Source organism: Balaenoptera physalus (assembly GCF_965194825.1).
Source record: "Balaenoptera physalus genome assembly, chromosome: 16".
Lineage (NCBI taxonomy): Eukaryota > Metazoa > Chordata > Mammalia > Artiodactyla > Balaenopteridae > Balaenoptera > Balaenoptera physalus.
The window spans coordinates 86802712-86824211 of record NC_138898.1 but is presented as its reverse complement, the minus strand read 5'-3'; the positions used below and the strand labels follow the sequence as shown (position 1 = coordinate 86824211).

The window sequence follows — 21500 nt, the reverse complement described above, 5'->3', positions numbered from 1 at the left end:
ATCCCCATTCGAAGAAGTCTGGGGTCACCAGAGTTACTGGAGAGGTAGAGGGAAGGAAGGGAGGGGGCAGACGGAGGGGAAAGGCACAGGAAAGGCAGCCCCCTGACACCATCCCCACCTCACCCCAGGCCAACGCCGCGGCCACCGCCCTGGACAAGAGGCAGCGGGTCTTTGACAAGATGCTGGCTGAGTGGCAGAGGAAGTGTGAGGAGCTGCAGGTGGAGGCGGACGCCTCCCAGGAGGAGTGCGGCGTGTACATGACCGAGAGCTTCAAGATCAAGACCGTCTACAAGGAGTCCCTGGAGCACCTGGAGTCGGTGAGGAAGGAGAACAGTTGGATTATCTATTAAATATATATCTTAAACAATTAATTAATTTGCAGTAAAAGGAATATGAATGTTACAACTATGATTTCATGTTGCCTTAAATAGTAATGCATCTGAATATTCTTGGAATCAAATAATTAATTAAATTTAAAGTAATTTTTTGCAGCCTAGGCAGTGGTTTTAATCCTGGGCTTAAAGTTTGTATGAATCTGGGCAAGTTACTTAATTTCTTTAACATTCAGCTTCCCTATTTGTAAAATGGGCATAAGGGTGTCTTCTCATAGGATCACTGTGAACATTAAATGAGAAAGTATAAGCAAAGTACTTAGCCGAATTAGTTCTTCACTCTTCCTCCTTTTGGGACCTTGAAGATCAAGGTCAACCAAAATGCCCAATGATGAATGAATAGATACACAAAATGTGGTCCATCCATACAGTGGAATATTATTCAGCCTTAAAAAGGAAGGAAATTCTGACACATGCTATAACATGAATGAACCTTGAGGACATTATGCTACGTGAAATAAGCCAGTCACAAGAAGACGAATACTGTATGATTCCATTTATATGAAGTACTTAGAGTAGCCATTTGCGTATAGCCATCCTGGTGGACGTGACTTGCATTTCCATGATGGCTAATGATGCCGAGCATCTTTTATGTGCTTATTGACCAGCTACATATCTGGTTTGGAGAAATGTCCATTCAAGTTCTTTCCCAAAAACTGGGTTATCTATCTTTTTATTGTTGATTTTAAGAGTTCTTTATTTATTCTGGATACTAGACCCTTATCAGATATATGATTTGCAAATATTTTCTCCCATTCTGTGGGTTGTCTTTTCACTTTATTGATAATATCCTTTGAAGCACAAAAGTCTTAAATTTTGATGAAGTCCAATTTATCTATTTTTTTCTTTGGTCACTTGACTGTTGCTTTGAAAAGAGAGATTCTGACCTGTATAGCCAAAGCTCACATTTTATAATGAAAACAAACAGAGACCTTAGCATCTGGCTTTGAATTCTGACTCCATTATGGACTAAAGGGTGATCTTTGGCGTGTTTTTCATCATGTTGGAGCCTCAGTTTCCTTGCAGGGCTGTTTTGCGTATTAAATGAATTGAGATCACAAAGACACATGGTAAACATTGACCTTCCGTTCCTTTTCCCAAAGCATGATGCTCCCCCACTTAAAGACTTTAAGAAGAGATACAGTTTAATCTCACAGCATGGTGGCCGTATCCACATTATTGCTGAGACTTCTTATCTAGGGAGGTTTAGCACATCCTGAACAGTGGGCCCAGTAGGCCAAGGCCTTCTCTGCTTGGACTTGCAGGAAGAACCACCAGAGGGCCATCGAATCCTTGCAGGCCAGCCTGGAGGCGGAGGCCAAGGGCCGGGCAGAGGCACTTCGGCTCAAGAAGAAGATGGAGACAGACCTGAATGAGATGGAAATCCAGCTGGACCACGCCAACAAGAACAACAGCGAACTTGTGAAGACGCTGAAAAGGCTGCAACAGCAAATCAAGGTAGCAATCTGGGAGCAGGAAGAACTAATCACAAAGCCAGCCATCCCCGAGCCTGCAGGCTCACTGGGAGCTAATGGCATGCCTGTCCAGCCAGGATAAAGGCACGAGAGCGAGAACGTGGGGTGGCTGGCAGCCTAGGGAGCAGGAGACTTGGGGACTGTATAAATGAGAGACCCCCAACTACCAAGATGCATATCCTGGACCACTGGAAAGAGGGAAGGAGGGAATCAGGAAGTTGGGCCTGTCTTGCTTTTTAAAATCATTTTTGACTTATTAGAAATGATTACAGACATAGAAAAATAAAGAACATAACAAACACCCACATACCGACCACTCACCTTAAATAGAGCTGAAGGCCTGCTTTATCACTTGCTGTCATCAGCCTGGTCTGTAGCTGGACCCCTGCATTCAACATGTGTTTACTGGAGCCCTGCCCTGTCCAGGCACTGTATTAGGTGCTAGGGGTACAAGAATGGATAAAACAAACGAACTTCCCTGCAGACAAATAATAAGCAACAAATAAATAAAACTGTAGTATTAAAAATGGTGAGAAGTGCTATGGAGAAAGAACAAGACAGGAGAAGGGAGACGGGAATTAGCCAGGGCAGGGTGTAACTGTCAAAGGTCACTGAGGAAGGCCTCCTTGAGAAGACCCTGCTGGAAACACCAGGTCCTCGTCATCAGGAAATCCTGGACCTCATGCTGACCAGGCTGGACAGATCCTCCAGACACCTGGGCCCTGCATCAACCAGACCCTGAACTCCCCAGGGCAGGGCTGCACTTTGCACTCTCTTCCCCTGTGGCCTCCACCTCCCCACCCTCACCCCAGCTCCCCGCTGAGCCCGGGCCAGGAAGGTCATAGCACCCTCAGGCCTGGGCAACCCCTGGCCGTGGGAGAAGGGCTCAGGCCAGGGTCTCTCGTCCCCCAGGACCTGCAGGTCCAGATGGACGAGGACGCCCGGCGGCACGAGCAGCTGCGGGAGGAGTGCAGCCTGCAGGAGCGGCGCCTGAGCCTGCTGCAGACAGAGCTGGACGAGCTGCGCTCGGCCCTGGAGGGCAGCGAGCGCGCCCGCAAGCTGCTGGAGCAGGAGGTGGCGGAGGTCACCGAGCGGCACAGTGAGCTCAGCGTCCAGGTGGGGGCAGCTCCCGGCCACGTGGACTCCCACGCGGGGCGCTGGGGTGAGGCCGGGGCGGCGCCCCAACCTCAGGGGCTCCCCTCAAAGGCCCACTCGGCAGATCCTCAGAATGCACCTGCAGAGCCAGCTTTCTGTTATGGTTAGAAAACAAACAAAAAAACCCGTAACATAAAACGTACCATCCTAACCATTTTTCAGTGCAGAGCTTTTTAAGACAGACTCCCAGACTCTCCCCTGGAGATTCTGAGCCAGTGAGTCTGTGGTAGGACCCCTGGGAATCAAAACTTTTAGAAACTCCTCATGAGATTCTGATGATTTAGCCAATTTTAAAGACAACCGTTACCCCCGCCCCCCGCCCAGTGTACTGAAGATAGAACTTCAGAACTGGAAGGGATCTAGAATATTCCAAAGTCGGACATTCGTGGTACAAATGAAAAACTGTGGCCAAGAGTTGAGTGGCTCACCCATGGTCAACACCAGGGACCCCGGCGGTGACACGGGTGCTTCCTGCCGCTCACAGTGCAGTCCTTTAGCAGTACGGCTTCATCCTTACTCACCATCTCATGCGAATTCACCAAAAGAAAAATCGTACATGGGACATATAGGGATTACAACCCCACTTTAGAGATAAAAAGACCAATCCCAGAGGTAAAAAGTAGACACATAGGCAGAAGCACTAGGGCTTGAACCTGGTCTTCCCAGCTCCAAGTTCAGGATTGTACTAGAGCTACCACCCACCCCAGGCCTAAATGATGTTCTTCCCAGGTTCCGTGTGATGCAAATTCTAATCTAAAACTCAGAGAAGAATGCAGGATAGAGACCTTCAACCCAAGCAAGGGGCCCAGGGCCATTTCTTGTTGGGGGTCTGGGAGAGGGTGGCTTTTCCTGGACACAGGAAGGGCTGTGCAGACTCTGGGCTCATGGCAATGTCTTCGTATCCTCCTCCAGAACCAAAGCCTCCTCGTGGTCAAGCGCAAGCTGGAGTCTGACGTCCAGCGCATCTCCAACAAGCACGAGGAGCTCATCAGTGAGTTCCGCTCGGTCGACAAGAGGGCCAAGAAAGCCATGACGGACTTAAGTGCGTGCACTGCCTGCCGCAGCCGGGCGGGGCCTGGGCACCCCACCCCCACCCCAGCCAGGCCCCCTGCCGGCGATCAGGCCACCCCAGGCAGGGAAGGCCGCCCCCTTTGGTTTCTGAAAAGCCAAGAGATTAGAGCATGAGGCCTGGGGACACAGACCAAAGGAGCCGTTGAAGTGGGCTCATCTGGGCAGGTATTTTGGCAAGGAGAGGAGCCTTGAACCAGCCTTAAGGGGAGGGTTAGTGAAAGGAAGATGGGTGCCGTGCCCAGGGGTTCAGGGCTGGAGGTCGGCAAGGGAGGCCTCCAAGTGTTTTCACCCTAGTATCCCTTTGGGTGCTCAGTGGTGGATGCTACGTGCCCCACTTTAAAGATGAGGAAATACAGATTTTATCGTCAAGCTCCTTAGGCTTGACTGAAATGCCAGGAGCTCAGGAACACTGTTGGTCTTATTTGGTGCTGTGTCCTGATATCATAGACTGGTACCCGGCACGCTGTAAGCCCTCCGTGAATATTTTATACAAGAACAAGTGGGTTAAATGACTGGGGCTGGGTGCAGACCCTGGACTTTCTACTCAGACCTGTGTTTTTCCCGCTCTCTGTGCTGTGCCCCTCATGGTGGAGACAGCAGAGTCTGGCTGGAGAGCGCCGGCTGGCGGGTCCATGGGATCGGGCGGCCTGGTTCTGAGCACAGGCGCCTGCCTCCTCCTGTCACTCGGAGGGACGTGGGAGCGTGGGGCACCCCCTCGACCGCACCCCAGCAGCATGTCAGCCAGGGTCCTCTTGTCCACCGCTTGGTGTCCCAGAGGCTGGGAGACGAGGTCCCTCGTCCCTCAAAGGCACTAGGAGCCTGGATGGGGGCCCAGCTCCAGCTCCAGTGCTTCCCCTCTCCCCCACCCCCGCCCAGGCTGCCCGCATGGCCGAGGAACTCCGGCAAGAGCAGGACCACTGCATGCACCTGGAGAAAGTCAAGAAGAACTACGAGGTCACCATCAAGGACTTGCAGGCCAAGATGGAGGCGGCTGAGCAGCCGGCCCTCAAGGGAGGGAAACGCACCGTCACGAAGCTGGAAGCCAGGGTGAGGGCGGCACCGAACCAGACAGGGAAAGAGGAGAGCGGAAGGGGGTCTCTTCCCCCGAAAAGTGCCAAGCGTCTGATGAGGAGCTGGGCCTCTAATCTATTTCTACAAAGGTCTCCTCTCCTCCTCCTCTCCCTGTCACCTTCCCCCAGAGTGTCCTTAGCCCCCAAGCAGAGTGGTTCCCCATATTCTTCCTCTGTCTCTGTTCCCAGTCTCTGTTTCCAACATTATTCCTCTCTTATTACTTACTTAAAACGAGCCTCCGTCTTTACCTCGTGGAATGTCAAGAGCTGGAAGGGCCCAGGGGGTCGATCCCCTTGTCCCACCCCTGCCTCCCCCATTTTCCAGAGGAGGAAACTTGAGGCTCAAGGCATCTGACCACCTGCTGGTGAAAGGCTGAGCCCACCCAACCCTCCTGGGCAGGGCTCACCTCCGGGCAGGAAGCGCACACCACGACACCCCTGCCCAAGGCCACTGAGCTCTGAAGTTCAAAAACCTGCGTTCCCCCAGCTGCATCCCTCTCCTCCTCCCCCCACCCCCCAGATCAAAGAACTGGAGACGGAGCTGGATGGAGAGCATAAACAGCACGTGGAAACGGTCAAGACGCTGCGGAAGCATGAGCGGCGCCTCAAAGAGCTGGTCTTCCAGACGGAGAAGGACCACAAGACCAACCAGCGCATGCAGGAGCTGGTGGAGAAGCTGCAGAGCAAGCTGAAGGTCTACAAGCGGCAGATCGAGGAGGCGGCGGGTGCCCGCCGTGTGGCCCCAATTCGCCCCCCTTCCCAGCCCAGGTTTCCAGCCTTGGTTAGAAGGAACCACAGGAGAGGACTCAAGTCTTGGCCAGAAGATGGCTTCCCGTCCACAGCACTTCATCCTTGCTATCACATGGGGAGTGGACAAGACACGACACGCCGGAGATAAGAACGTGTAAAAAATGAAAATATCCCCCGAGGACACCCGTGCTAACTAAAACACCTACTTCGGTGGGATCTAAAGCCAGGGAAGGTCTCGGGTGCCTCCGTCCTGCTTCCACTGCCCCTTGTGGCCTCTCCCTCCTGATCAGAAGGTTAAACACCAGGACCTTCCCTTATTTGATCCCTTTGACACAAGGCAGGAAGGCTGATACTCTTAACCTATTTCACAGGTGAGGAAACAGCCCAGAGTAGGGTACTTAGGTTATTTCAGCCAAAGTCACATGGTTAGCAAATGGCAGCTTCAAGTCTCAACCCTAGACCGCACGCCCACCTGCCGCCACCATCGTCCCCCACCCAGGATGTAGATATTTGACTCTGCTGTCGTTTGCTGCCAGTTCTGGGACCACCACATTGACCCCATCATCCACCCACGCACCTAACACTGTTCCCAAAAGGCTCAATAAGGGCCAGGCTTACAGGAAATACGGTTCTAACCAAAACGACACTATGACTCTCTTGGGAAGATGAGGGGGTGGGAAATGTGTGACGGGGGCTCAAGAAAGCACCAAATCCACATCTTCCATGGTGGGGTACCAATAGCTAATGCCTAAAACCACACATTATAGAAGCCGCAACAGAGCACATTTTACTTAGAAATATGGACGTCAAAGCCAAAATCAATCAGCTAAAAGCGTTGAAGGTGGGTGTCCGTGGTGACCTGGCAGATGCCCCTGACCCAGGACTGCTGTGTTTCCTGATAAGCCTTACGGAACGACTGGACTCTTAAGATGTCCATGTAGAACTGAAAACAACGCACGTTTAGCCAGAACAAGCCAGGTTTATGCCCCATTTTCCACTGTGCCTTTGTCACAGGAGGAGCAGGCCAACCAGACCTTGGCTCGCTATAGGAAGACGGTACATGAGCTGGACGACGCTGAGGAGCGGGCCGGCATGGCGGAGACCGCCCTGAACAAGCTGCGCACCAGGCACCGCGTGGCCCGCAAAGGCATCACCTCTGTGGAGATCATCCAGGTGTCCAAGACAGGCACCTCCAAAACCCTTTCTGAGGAGTGAGGTGCCACGTGTCCCAGCTCACAGCCAGTAGGTGTGGACTCCACGCTCCAAGTTCACCTTCCCTGCTCTTGCTTTGCTCTTTCCAACTTCTCTGCTTCCTGTCTGCCATGCCCCGACCTTATGCAACGGGGATCCCAAAGCCTCCCGTCCCTTCAGCCGCAACACTCCCTCAGCACTCTCAGGTGTGATGCCGTCCACTTGTGTCACAGGTGCTGGTGGTCGTGATGCTCCCCCCATCTGAGTGGAAGCTCTTGGGAGGCAGGTTCCGCGTCTGATGCCCCTTCACACTAGGCCTGGCAGATAGGTGCTCAGTACGTGCTTGTTCTCACTGGAGAACCGTAGGGACATTTGCAAGCTTATAGGTGGTGTGCATTCATATCCCCCACAGTATCATCCCTGAGGATTGCATCAATGCTGGCTGAATTCAGGTTTCTAACATCAAGGAAATCATCATCATCACAGCTACCACGTCTTGAGCACTGAGTGCAGGTGGGATTTTAGGGGAAATTTTTTTAATAGTCTTTTATTATTTTCCTTAATCCAGAACCAATTGAGAAGAAATACAGGAGACAAATACATGAAAGTCACAATGCTAGTTTTATTATGATACAACTCTAGATTGAGAATTAATGGGTGTCCACCATGAGCATCCTTGTACTTCACCCCAGAATTAAAAGCACCTGCAGAACTGAACAACCACAGCCCTGCTCCCTGGGGAGCAGCCCCTACTCCAAGGGCGGGAATGACCAGAGCTCATCGACCCTGCAGGTAGATCCAAAAGGAGACCAGATGGGGTTCATCCCCGCCTTCCTGGCTCCTTCTTCCAAGCACAGGATAAACCACTCCTCTTCCCATGAGAGGAGCAAGGGAAAGGTGAGAAGCAAAGAACATTATTCTAGAGCAGTGGTTCCCAAAATGTGGTCCTTTGGACCAGCAGCCACCTCAGCAACACCTGGGAAGTTGTTAGAAATGCGAATTCTTGGGCTCCACGCCAGACCTACTGAAGCAGAAGCTCTGGGGGTGGGCCCTGCATTTGAGGTTTAACCAGCCCTCCAGGTGATTCAGACATATGGGCAAGTTTGAGAACCAGTGCTGTAGCAGAAATCTCCCCTTACAGAAACAGGAGCCAGGGAATGCAGGTTTCTTCTACTTTCACAAGAGCCAGACATGTGGTAAATGTTTCTCACTCTAATTTATCCCGTGAGGTAGGTATAAATATCTGCGTTTGTCAGGTGAGGAAAATGAGCTCAGGGAAGTTCAGTGATGCCCATGGTCACGCAAGCCCTGTGCTATGGAAAGGCAGGCTGTCCTTTATTTTAATTACTGTGGAGATTGATAAGGTTACTGTCTGATTAGGATGAACCGAGACAACTCATGATCAAGGACTTGGTTTAAGTTGGGAGGGGCAGGGGTTTGCAGTCTCAGTGCCACGTGCTGATGTTCAACCTCCACGGATTCTGGGAATTTTTTTCTGGCTTCGTGTTCAAGCATCCAGTTGAGTCAGCCCTTGGTGAGGGTAAGGTCTCCCACTCACAGCTCTCTCTCAGGACCGGGTCAGTTTGGGTTTTAGCCAGAAGTGATAACCCCATTGACCTCTGAATTCAAGCTGAGCCTTTTCTCACCATTTGCTTAGGGAGGGAGCAAAAAATAGGACACAGAATCTTCTTTTTAATTCTCTAATTCTTAAATAATGGTTAGCTCAGGAAGTTAAGGAAACCAGAGGCTTGCCTCTGGATGAGTCCTACAATTAACATGTAACCCCCTTCCTTCAGGGCAAAACCCTCAAAGGGGTCCCTTCTTTTGAGCTCCCCCCTTGGTGGGGGTTACTCCTGAGGCCTCCTGCACCACCCAGACTCAGGAGGCGTTTCAGCTCCTTCTGCCTGCTAAGTCTTAGCCTCCAGGATTAGGCACCTTGTAAAGCAGATCCCCTGCCCCAGCTTGGTGACTGTCTATTCCTGGGGTCTGCTGGCCCTGGTCCAACTGCTCTGTCTTCGTGTCATTGGGTTACAGGCCTGCCAACAGCGCCCAGAGGCAGAGCCCCTGGGGTCTGCTCTCTGTGTCCTGGTCCATCCTCACTCTTTTACCCCATTTTCCCCTTATCAGTCACAGATATGCCATTGTGGCCGTGAGATATTGCAAGCAAACTAGTACATGGGTTAGCACCAAGCCAAAATCCCACAGGAATTTAGTTTTCCAAAGTGGCATTATCTTCAATCACAAATACTGACCAAGCTCTGAATATGGACTAGGCCTGTACTCTGGGATACAGAGATGATAAGAAACAACATCCTCCCTCGTGGAGCTCAGAATCCAGTGGAGAGGCAGACGCACACAGCAATCACCACAAGGCTGTGAGCGATTGTTCTGCAGTGTTTGCTTCTCCAGGGGAGGAACGACTGGTTCGACCTGAGGTGGCTAGGGAGCAGCTCCATGGAGGACAAGACCCGTATGAGAGTCTAGAGCAGCGCCACTCAGTGGGTGGTCCCCACTGCAGAAACTGAGAGGAAGCGTTTAGAAATTTCGAGAGCAATTGGATGCTGCCATGACATCCAAGTGCATGGTCAGTGTATTTCATAAAAGTATTCATCTCAGATAGTAATTAAAATAAACAAAAATGAAAAGTAAAAATAATAGAATCGAAATTAAAAAGAATAAATAAAATGGATCCCTCACCAGGTAGAGAGGGAAAGAAGGGAATTCCAGATAGAAGGCCCAACACATGCAAAAGTGCAGAGGTGGGATGCGCACAAGGGTACAGCATGACTGGAGAAGAGGGGCTCAGGATGAGGTCAGAGTGCTGGACGGGTGGGAGACAAAGCTGGTGGGACAGGTGTAGGGGGTGGGTGTGAAGGGCCCTGTTGGGAGCAAGTATTCCATAATCTCCATGAGGAAATCTTGCTAATTTTTAAAATCCATTTGTGGGATGTGATGAGTAGTAGCTTTTCTTTCTTGGGAAGACACATCAAGTTGGCAAAACAAGCCTCTTGGCCCCTCATGAGACACTGCAGACAAGTGCATGGTGAGCATTGCATCCCAGGGCATCGCACTCTGGCCCTCTCAATGGCCCGACTAGAGTTCAGGCCTACCCGGGCATGCCAGGCCCAAAGAAGGTGTCCCTAAACCCTTACAACCTAGCAGAGAATGAGCCAGGTATGACCCAGTGGTGTCCATTACAAGGAAGGAAACCTGTGCAGAAGCAGCCCAGGAACCTGAGGGCGCTGTCTTTCTAGCAAGAAGGGGTCAAAGATGTCAGAATTCCCAGCTCTGGCCCACAAGGGTCTTCTCACCCTCTCTCTCTTTTTTCTTCCAGGGTAACACAGATCACAACAGCAGACCACTGAGAGGAAAAATATATGAAAATGGAAAACTGGGTCTATCCTGAGAATGTTTACTATGCAAAGGAAAATGCAAGCCAGAAAGAGACAGGTGCAAAAGAATAAAGATAGCTGTGGGGGGGAGATGGGCTTGGGGATGTAAATACTCAGCCATTAGAGGAATTTAAATTAGCGTGGCTTCTCCGAGATGGCATCAACCTGTCAAGCACTTGGATAACAGTAACAGTGGGTCTGATTTAGTTGAGATTCTACATGTTCATGTCAAGGACGGAATATGTAATGTCTGTGGGACTTGGCTGTTCTCTAGAAGTAATTCCTTGTGTGGACAATTTTAATACCTTGTCCCCATGCATCTTAAATAAAAGAAACTTGAAAAATAGACCGAAAGGAGATGGTTTTTAAGTGAAGAATTTTTTCTGAGACTTCCTAATCCAAAGGCAATTTTTATTGTGTATCAGAGTTCTGTTGTGTCCGTGACCTCATTCACAGACTTGTGTCTATTGGAAACCATGAAACCTATGTAGTCATGGTGAGGTTCTTTGCAAACTGTGAGAGGGTGTATCAGAGACATGAAGACACACTAGGTTTCGTAAAGCTGAGATAGTTACAGGACCCCCGAAAAGGATGTTAAGATCCATCCAGGCTAACGACCCAAAGGCCCCCCACGCCACGCCTCAGCATCTCCCCGGATGCTCAGACACAGGCAGGTCAGCTCTGTGAGGGCAGGCAAAGTGTATCTTGTGTTTTATTCACTGCTGTTTCTCAGCAATAAGACAGTGCCTGGCCTGAAGGGAGAACACAGTAAATACGGTAAACATGTGTGGAGTGAATGCCTCCCAAGGCAGTGCTTCCTGACATTGCACAGAGAGCTTCCTTAAATCAGGCTGAGCCCTGCCCCCTGGTGGAATCCACTTGTCAACCCTGGTTTTGACACCCAGGACCCTACAGACCACCTGAATGGAAGGCAGGTCTCACGGTCCCTCCAAGTTGCTCTTCCCTTCCTGGGTCCTTCCATCTTCCCAAGCGTGACGGGATTTCTTTGTCACCTTCTGACACTCCTCGACCCTGTTTCTCTCCTCACTGTCCTAGTCTTTGGGGTGCAGGGGCAGAGGGAGCAGCCCTCAGAACGCCCCTCCTCCCCAGCTTCATGGAAATGGGGTCTTCCCTTTGAATTTCAGCACCCTGACCTCTCCAATGCACTGGCAGACAGAAATCATTGTTCAGGCTGGTAGAGGAAGGGATATTAATATGCTGGTGGTGGATCCCTCTCTGTCTTCACACGGGCCCACATCACCCCCATACTAATCTTCCACTCTCTAGGCACCTCGGAGGGAACGGGGTTTGCGTCCTTCTGTGCAAATGCACCAAATGTGAAGACGCTGCCCTCCGGTGGTGGGGTCTCCAACTGCTGTACGTGAATTTCCTGGGAGACACCAAATCACACAATCTTAGAATTATATTAGAATTTTCGGGCTCAAAGGGACATTTGGAGGGTGTCTAGTCCAACTTTCGGCCAGTTTGGGATTCCCTTCCATAGCATCCCTGAAAAAAATGGTAATCCAACTTGAACTCTTCCAGTGAAAAAAAGGCAGCCCATTGCAGTTTTGGCTGACAATCATGGTTCAAAAGTCCCACCCAGTATTGAGTCAAAATATGTCTCCTCTATTTTGCCCTTACTTCAATCTAGTCTTCACCTCTGTAATTACATAAAATAAGTCTAATTCTTATGCTTTGAAGTCAGATATGGGTTCCACTTTCCCAGCAGTGTGACCTTGGGCAACTTAACCTATCTTATCTCCTGTTTCCTCAACTGTTAAATGAAGAATTATAAGAGCATCTGCTCATAGGAATGTGACGTTTAAACAAGATAACTTGGCATGGAGCCCATTATGCATGGCGCTGAGACACTCGCCAAGTTTCTTCTAGCATTCCGTAGGACTCCGACACTTGAACTCCTGGGGGAGGCTCTGCTGGGCTGTCAGTCTAGTAGCTGATGGCAGCGAGCCTCTTCCTGGAGAGATGCCAGGAGCATTCCATGAGGTTGAAAGACCTCATCATTGTTTCCTGGAGGACAGTTCACTCGTCGTCTCCCCACACTCAGAGAATTTCAGAGCAGCTCCTGACTTTGCCAGGGAGGGTGGGGGCCCAGAAGTAGACAGGCTCAGTGACTTGCCCAAGACCATTCAGTTAATGCAGAGATAGAAATAATTCTTTGTGGCAGGAGATGAGGTGAGGTTTCTAACCCAGTGTTTAGACTGGGTCAGAAGTGTTGGACTTCACTTTGCCACATACGCTGTTTTTGCCTAAGGACATGAAATTTCAGAATGGCTTAAAGGCCTAAAAGGGTATAATCTATATGGCCTTACGAAATAATAATATATAATTGGTATCCACGATGATTGAAATCAGGGCACTGGCACCATGTTCTGTAGAGTAAATGGAGCAAACACTATTTAGATGGTTTTGCTAAATGTTTTGGGATAGCTTTCAAGGCTGCTAAATTTTGTATCACTGATTGTATTAAGTATATTTTCTTATTTTCTATATTCTTGAAGGTCTGGCATCTGGGGCCTCCCTGGCTGAGGAGACACTGCCTCTCCCAGGGCTGCCAATTCTTAGGAATAGCAAACAGCTCTCATACACAGACTAACCAATCTGGAGCCCAAACTTTGAACCACCTCCTCTATCCAGTTCTTATACTCTGGGAGGCAATATTCCCCTGCCCTAATTATCCCAGGACCAGGTAGCAGACGAGGGACTGCCCCTCTGTCCCAGAGCCTGCTGAAATGAGCCAATCCTAACCCTGCTCACCCTGCGTCGCCCATTCCTTCCCATGGAAAGCACAATGAAAGCTCGTGCCCACGCCTTCCCCCTTGCTCCTTCTGCTCCTGACCAGCCCTGGTGCTTCCCCGCATGGCCCCGAGTGGCATGTCATGCCATGCCTCCTACTTCTAGGTCTATGAGTGTATAAACTTCTTCCTTCATGACAATCATTTCTATTTCTGTGTATCTTCCCACACCTGATTAAAGCAAATCCCAGGTACATTTTAAGGTACATACACCAATTATCTTCCTCCTCCTTTCACATGTGAACCACTCCTGGGTCCTTGTAGGGAACCCAGCAGGTTCTGGGTCATCCCCATGGAGCACAACTTTGGGTGTTTCCAGAAACCACAAAGACCCCGGGCCCTTCCAACCACAAGCTACCAGGAACTGAGGCTGGAGATCTGTTGTGAAAAGGCCAACCTTGAGTTATGGTAAAACCGCAAGACTGAAAGGGAATTTGCTGGCTATTATAAGGGACTGTTCTCTCCTCTGAACCCTGAACCCTGGCTTAGGCTAATGAAAAGTGTATCCTGAGACTTTGGAGCAGTGATTCCATAACACTTTTTTCTACAGACATTTAAAAAACCAACTTTTAAATACAGGCAGCAAAACAGTAACCACACATTTCAACGAAGGGAGAACCTGTATTATGAAAATTAGGTTTGGCAATTAGAAAGGCTACTGTGGGGGTAGGTACAGGATGTGACAGGAGAGTCCTGGAAGGTAGAGGAAATCGTGTCTTTGCTACGTGCCTAAGGATGCGTAGGAGGCATAAAGGGGAGGGAGAGCCTGTGGGAGTGGAAGGTGGGAGTGGGGAGAACCCGCTGAGAGTGTGCTTGGTGGCAGGTAGTGGCACATGAGCCAACAGTGGTGCAAACAATAGTGACATCTAATGATCTTTCACACCAAGCCCTGCAGTCACAGGTTCCAGAATTAGTGCAATGTGAAGGACCCCGGTCTCTACCTTTCCACACTGCTCTACCCTTCTGTCTGTCAAGACAGTTGCCACAACTGGTCAACTTCCCTCCAACTATGGAATTGCTCAACTTTTGCCAACATCTTCATTTGGGAGTATGATATGAGAAGCAGCCACAAATATATATGTGATAAGCACACAAAATCAGAGGCACGCTATATGCTACAATAGAAATATAGCCATCCCAGGTTAATCCATCCCCCAAAACAATTCTAAGATCAAAGGAGTCTATATCACACTATTTTAAGTGAGAAAATAAGAATGCATTCACCATCTGTCCAAAAATTCCAACCGATTTCTCTAAATATCACTAAAACCCTCCTAAACACCTATAAAACAATTCTCCAAACAATTCTGCATAATATAAACATTTTAAACACTAATTACCTATTTATATAACACTTAATGAACTCCATAGTGATTACACTTGTGAGCAGTACATGATGACATGCATTATACTATATTTGATGAGAATTAAATATTCCCTTTAACCTACAACAGACATGTATCACAAAGCAAACAATGTAATAATGTGTAAAAGACATATCATTAATGCAATAGGGTTTAGCAAAATAAAAATAACAAACAGGATAATTTTTTAAAAATGATTACTTACCAAATGATTCTGGTAATGGAGGACTAGGGTGACAGACAACTCTCCCACTAACGATAACTAGACAAGTGGACAAAATACACAAAACATCTACTCAAAATTAAGAGAGAACTAATAAAGTAGTAATTACCAGGTCAATATCCAAGAGAAACACCAGAGAGTGAGTTCAGCATTTTAGGACTGCTTTACCCAGAGGGCTCTTTGCTAATTCCACTATAAGTGGTTGAGCGTCGGAGCAGTACTTTTGACAGCCTATCATGACCACAAAGACAAAAGTCAGAGTCCAGGGCCCTCCAAGGATGAGGGTCCTGGTAAATGTCCATTGTATTACTTAAGAGTTCTCCAGAGAAATGGAACCAACAGGAGAGAGAGAGACAGACAGACAGACAGAGAGAGAGAGAGAGATAAAGATAGATACAGAGTCATAAAGATATATAGATAGATAGATGTAAAGAGATTTATCATAAGGAACTGACTCACATGATTATGAAGGCCAGCAAGTAAAAAATCTGCAAAGCCAATGTCCTGGTTCAAGTCGGAAGGCCAGAAGCTGCTGTAGAACCAGAAAGAGCCAATGTTCCAGTTCAATTCCTCCTGTCAGGCAGAAGAAATTATCTTTTACTTGGGGGAGGTCAGCCTTTTGTTCTATTCAAGTCTTCAACTGATTGGGTGAGCTCCATCCACATCATGGAGGGCAATCTGCTTTTTTCAGTCTACCAATTTAAATGTCAATCTCATCCAAAAAACTCCCTCACAGAAACATCCAGAATAATGTTTGACCAAATATCTGGGCATCTTAGGGCTCAGTCAAGTTGACAAATAAAATTAACCACCACACCTGTGTTTTGGGTTGGGATTCGAGGAATAAGGGTGAATTAGAAGATGAACATTCTTCCCAAGGACTGGAGCCCAGCTTTGAGTCATCTGGGTGGTCCAGAAAATCTCAAATCCTAAAATTAGATAAAGGTGATTCCAGACTGTTGACATCTTTGGGTACATGGCAAGATGAAAATGAAAACCTTACCTGGGCAAAGATAAAATCATTTTAGGTCTCAAATTATTCCTACACAATTTTAAAAATAAAATGTTAGACACAACATTGGTAACCAAGCGTATGAGAGGACAAGAACATAAACTAGAACCAGTCAAAACAACATGTTAGTAATAGAAACAATCCCACAGGAACTTCAGAAAATGGCAAACACATGATACTTACTATAGAATTAAAATGCATGACAAGAATAGCATATAACTATGGAGAAGGATAACAAAGGACCTAAGGAATTCTAAGATCCTTGCATTATCCAGGAAGAGAAAGTACTAATCATTGGTTGCTGGTAAACATTTAGCGACCAGCTCTCTGTAGGATAAAAGCCCTGATCTGAAGCCTTTGCTACTTTCTATGGTATAAATGCTCTGCCACGGCCGATGTCAAGCCACCAAGAGGTTACTGAACATGGAGTTGGGAGGAGATGGGCATTCTTGGCTCTCCTGAGCCAGTCTGAGCTGGCTCCAGCACAGCTCCGAATTAGTCCTTGAAAATGGAATATAAAAAATAATCAATCCGCGGGACTTCCCTGGCGGTCCAGTGGTTAAGACTTCGAGCTTCCAATGCAGGGGACGCAGGTTCAATCCCTGGTCGGGGAACTAAGATCCCACATGATGCACGGCGCGGCCAAAAAATAAAATTAAAAAATAAAAATCATTCCAAAAGAAGGCAAGAAAGAAGAGAAAAAGAAACAGAATAGGACAAAAATTAAGTAAATGATAAGATGGTAGAGTTCAATTCTAATATATCAGTAATTACTTTAAATGTAAATGGACTGGATGTTTCAAGTTAAAAGATAAACATGCTATAAAAATAAAATGCAACTATATGTTGTTTATGAGCAGCTCATCTAATAACATAAGGTAATAGAAAAGTTGAAAGTAAAAAGAGAGAAAAAGATATACCGGGCAAACACTAACCAAAAGAAATCTGGGGTTGCTATATTAATATCAGAGAAGCAAACGTTAAGACAAAAAGCACTATCAGAAAGGAACATTTCATAATGGTAAAACATTCACTTTATCAAAAAACCTAACGTATTATATAAAATAGAGGCACCTATAATATAGCCTCAAAATACATAAAGAAAAAAAATGACAGAATTAGAGTAGAGACAGACAAATCTACAATCATTTGGGAGGTATTAACACACCTTTCTTAGCAACTGAAAGAATAAACAAGCAAAACCAAATCAGTAGTTAAGCTAGAAATTATGCAGTTAAGGCAGAAATCTTTAACAAAAATATAACTTAAAACTTCCATGTTGGGCTTCCCTGGTGGTGCAGTGGTTAAGAATCCACCTGCCAATGCAGGGGACACAGGTTCAAACCCTGGTCCTGGAAGATCCCACATGCCGCGGAGCAACTAAGCCCGTGCGCCACAACTACTGAGCCCGCACTCTAGAGCCCGCGAGCCACAACTACTGAGCCTGCGTGCTGCAACTACTGAAGCCCGCGTGCCTAGAGGCTGTGCTCCGCAACAAGAGAAGCTACCACAATGAGAAGCCCGCGCACCGCAACGAAGGGTAGCCCCTGCTCGCCACAACTAGAGAAAGCCCATGCGCAGCAACGAAGACCCAGCGCAGCCAAAAATAAATAAATAAATAAATTTATATTAAAAAAAACTCCCATGTTTAGAAATTTTAAAATGCTAATTCTAAACAAACTCCTCCAGAAAACTGAAGAGAAAGGAATACTTCTGAACTCATTTTACGAGGCCAGAATTACTCGGATACCAAAACTAGAAATTACAAGAAAAGTAAATTACAAAATAATACCCTCCATAAGGAAAGATTTAAAATTATATTTTAAATTGTCAAATTCTTAACAAAATTTTAACAACTGAATACAATATTGTATAAAAAGAATAATACATGAAGACCAAGTAGGACTTTTCCCAACAATGCAAGTTTAGTTTAACACCCTGAAATCAATCAGTGCAAAAACTATAAAACTTATAGAAAAATACAGGAAAAAAAATCTATATAACCTTGAATTAAGCAAAAATTTCTTAAACATGACACTTGATAAATGGACTTCCTCAAAATTAAGATCTTCGGCTCTTTGAAAGACATTAAGAGAATGAACCAAGAGAAGCCACAGACTGGGGAAAAAACAATTGGGAAATAATAAATTATGACAATCAATTTGGTACAGTATTCTCAAACAGTAATTGCCACAATTTGTTGGCTGCTTTTAATGTGTCATGAACTCAAGTACTGTATATATGTCATCTATTTTAATCCTTAGAACCACCCTAAGAGGTGGGAACAATTATCCTCATTTGACAGAAACTTATAGAAGTTGACTGACTTGCCCAAAGTCATATATGTACTGTAGCTGGTAAGCTGCAGAGTAAGAATTTGAACCCAGTTCTATTTATTTCCAGAGTCAATGAACTCTCTTAATCTGTCCATCATACTACCTTTTTATTAAAATAATAGAAGATTCCAAAAAAACATGAAAAAATGTGTTAGAAACAAAATGTATAAGAAGTGGCCCTGGCCTCCAGGAGATTTACAAGCTTGTAGACTACAGATTTCACTTATCAAATTTTGAAAACAATACTTAGTATTCATAAGTATGCTTATCTGCCTGTTCTTGTAAGTATGGTTATTTGTGATTGTATGCTATTTATATACCATCTGAGACTATCTTACGTCCCTAGACACCCCATAAACTGGTCCCATCCCTGCGCTATGGAAATGAACTGGGTGAGCAGCCTAGAGTGGAAAAATCTGCATGCATTTTTCAATCCCTCTGCACTGAATTGTGTAAGATCCTTTCTATAGGAAACTTTCCCCCCTTGGGGCCACACCCAGCAACTGGGACAATATCTAAATCATAAGGATTATTAAGTATTAACACAGAGTATGCATTTAGGTTTCTGTCCTCCTGTTAACTTATAGCTTTCATAGGCACTGATTCAGTAACATTTCCAAGAGTCTTGTGGTGAATAGGTGGCCGGCCTTAACCCATGTAAGAGACAGAAATGGAGGCAAATTGGCAGTAAGTGTTCACTGTCATTCAGCTGGTGGCACAAGCAAGAACCAATCTTCTTACTCTCCAAATCCACATTCCAGATACTAAATCAAAGGTCTCCTGAACAGAAGGAAATCCTTAGATGTTTGCAAACACATAACCTTTCCAACCTATGATTGGTTATGTTCCTGATGTGTCTATACAAACCCCCTTCCCATTCACAACTGAGGGTAACCAGTCGAAACCCCAGACTGTTTCATTTATTCATAGTTTCATTCAACAAACATTAACTAGGAACTTCCAGGTTCGAAGCACCATGCATTTCCTTGTATTTAAAGTATGTGTGAACTGGTTTCATCCTAGTCTCTACGTCCCTTGAGGACAGTGGAATTTTACCCAACTCTTCTGTACACTGCACAAAATGCCTGACACAATACCTGGCACTTGGTGAATACTCATCGTTTGATGACTTGAAGCTTGATCAAAGCTCCAATTCAATCCTATTCCAATTCCAACTGAGAGGGGCTGGGACAAGATGGCAGAGCAGAAGGACCTTGAGCTCACCTCCTCTCACGAGCTCACCAAGATCACAACTAACTGCTGAACAACCACCCCTAATAAAGACCAGAACCTACCAGAAAAGATCTTCTACACCCAAAGACATAAACAAGAAACCACAACGAGATGGTAGGAGGGGCGCGCTCGCAATATAATCAATTCCAAGTGAATCAATAAAGCAAATAAAATCATCCCATGGCAGTGTCCAACCACTCTCTTCCTCCTGTTTCCCATTTCTAAGGACCACCTTCCCTGGAATTAATTTTTTTTAAAAGATTTATTTATTGATTGATTGATTGTTATGTTGGGTCTTCGTTTCTGTGCGAGGGCTTTCTCTAGTTGCGGCGAGCGGGGGCCACTCTTCATTGCGGTGCGCGGGCCTCTCACTGTCGCGGCCTCTCTTGTTGCGGAGCACAGGCTACAGACGCGCAGGCTCAGTAGTTGTGGCTCACGGGCTTAGCTGCTCCGCGGCATGTGGGATCTTCCCAGACCAGGGCTCGAACCCGTGTCCCCTGCACCAGCAGGCAGACTCTCAACCACTGCGCCACCAGGGAAGCCCCTGGAATTAATTTTTTAAAAGGCAGAGTCCTCATATTGGATACTAGATCAAGGTCATTACACTAGTCTAAAAAAACAAACACTAAAAATAACTTGCCCTCCTTGTAACTCAAACTGGCTCTTGCACCAGAACATGATGGGATTAGGGGCTATGTTCTGGACTAGGCATCAGGTCAGCCCTGCCACTGACTTACATCAAAACCTTCCTCCACTCTCAAAATCCTCTGGTCCTGTTTCTTCAGTACAGAACAAGGTGGTTTCACTTAGAGCCCCTGTGGAACTAAGAGTCTATCATCTAGAATGGCTCATAAAACATGAAAGGAAATGCATCAAACGGTAAGCTTTGCTTAGGCTGAAATGCAAAATATTAACTCAAACGATAGAACCAGTGACTAACATTAAATGTCTCACTGTTACTTTTCTGAGGTTAAATTATTTCTTACCTTGTCATTTATCATAAAGAGCCTGGTATTACTGATTTGTACGTGTCACTCTCATCTGCCCGGATTATAAACTCCTTCAAAGAAGGAACTGTCCTCTGTAAAGAGGTGGGATCTGAATAAAACACGGTAGGTATTTTGACTCTGGGTACCAACTCTACATACTTCTGGATTAGTTCACCTAACTTGGAGACACACGAGGAATCCTTGCTTCCACGCGTGCCGTCCTTCCTTTGCCAGGAGGTTGTCTTCAGGAGGGAGTGATTAACTGAAAATGATCTTTCAGCTCTCAATCTGTCCTCCATCGCCCCTAAGACCAAAGGCTTTGTAGCCATGGCACCAAATACAACAATTACCTCCAGGGCGTTACTGCTCCGTGAACAGCCCCAGAGAACACAGGGTGACTCTGAAGTCGGGAATTTGACAAGTTCACTTTGGTGAACATCACCTGACAGCCAAGCATTGGGGGTCAAACTTGTAAACCACCCCAGGGCCAGAAGAGCTGGTCCAGAATTTCTGTGGGTTCAAGGGCAACCAGTCTAGCGGGAAGAGGGGTTCAGGGCATTGTCTTCCTGTGTTTGGGGGGCAGTTGAACTCTCCCAACTCCCCGGTGCTGTGGCGTCATCTCGGGAGCAGGAAACAAGTGATTCTGACCGAGGAAGGGTCGAGAAGGTTCCTTGGAGAGACTTCCACAGAGGGAGACGGGCTCTGACGGGGCCTCTATGAAGGGAGAAAAACGCAGGGATTTGTCGGTCCGTGTGGCTCAAAAGGCCCCAATTCTCAGTACCTCATTTCGTGACCCAAGCACTTGTGAAAGCGCCAAGGCTCCACACACTTCGGTCCGTGAGTCTGAGGACATTTTTCGAGGGAAGCAGTAAGACGTCCACGCTGCCCCGCCACCACCTTCCAGCGGGTTTCTGATGCCGACTTCGCAGAGGAAGCAGCTTCCCCTCAGGCACCCGACCCTCCCCCGCCGGCCGCGCTCGGGACCCCGGCCGCGCGCCCAGCTGTGCGCGTGCGCCGACCGCCCCAGCCGC

The 21500-nt window shown here is 47.2% G+C and overlaps 1 protein-coding gene across 1 annotated transcript in view; it reads left to right on the top strand.

Moving 5' to 3' along the window:
* MYH16 (myosin heavy chain 16) overlaps positions 1-21383 on the top strand; it is a 66992-nt gene extending 45609 nt beyond the window's left edge. Inside the window, 9 exon segments of the mRNA XM_082429171.1 lie at positions 129-317; positions 1629-1850; positions 2780-2983; positions 3935-4060; positions 4970-5140; positions 5684-5884; positions 6928-7155; positions 10439-20359; positions 20486-21383. Coding sequence (XP_082285297.1) covers positions 129-317; positions 1629-1850; positions 2780-2983; positions 3935-4060; positions 4970-5140; positions 5684-5884; positions 6928-7128 — 1314 coding nt within the window. The 3' untranslated portion in view covers positions 7129-7155; positions 10439-20359; positions 20486-21383.
* Positions 21384-21500: the final 117 nt, after the last annotated feature.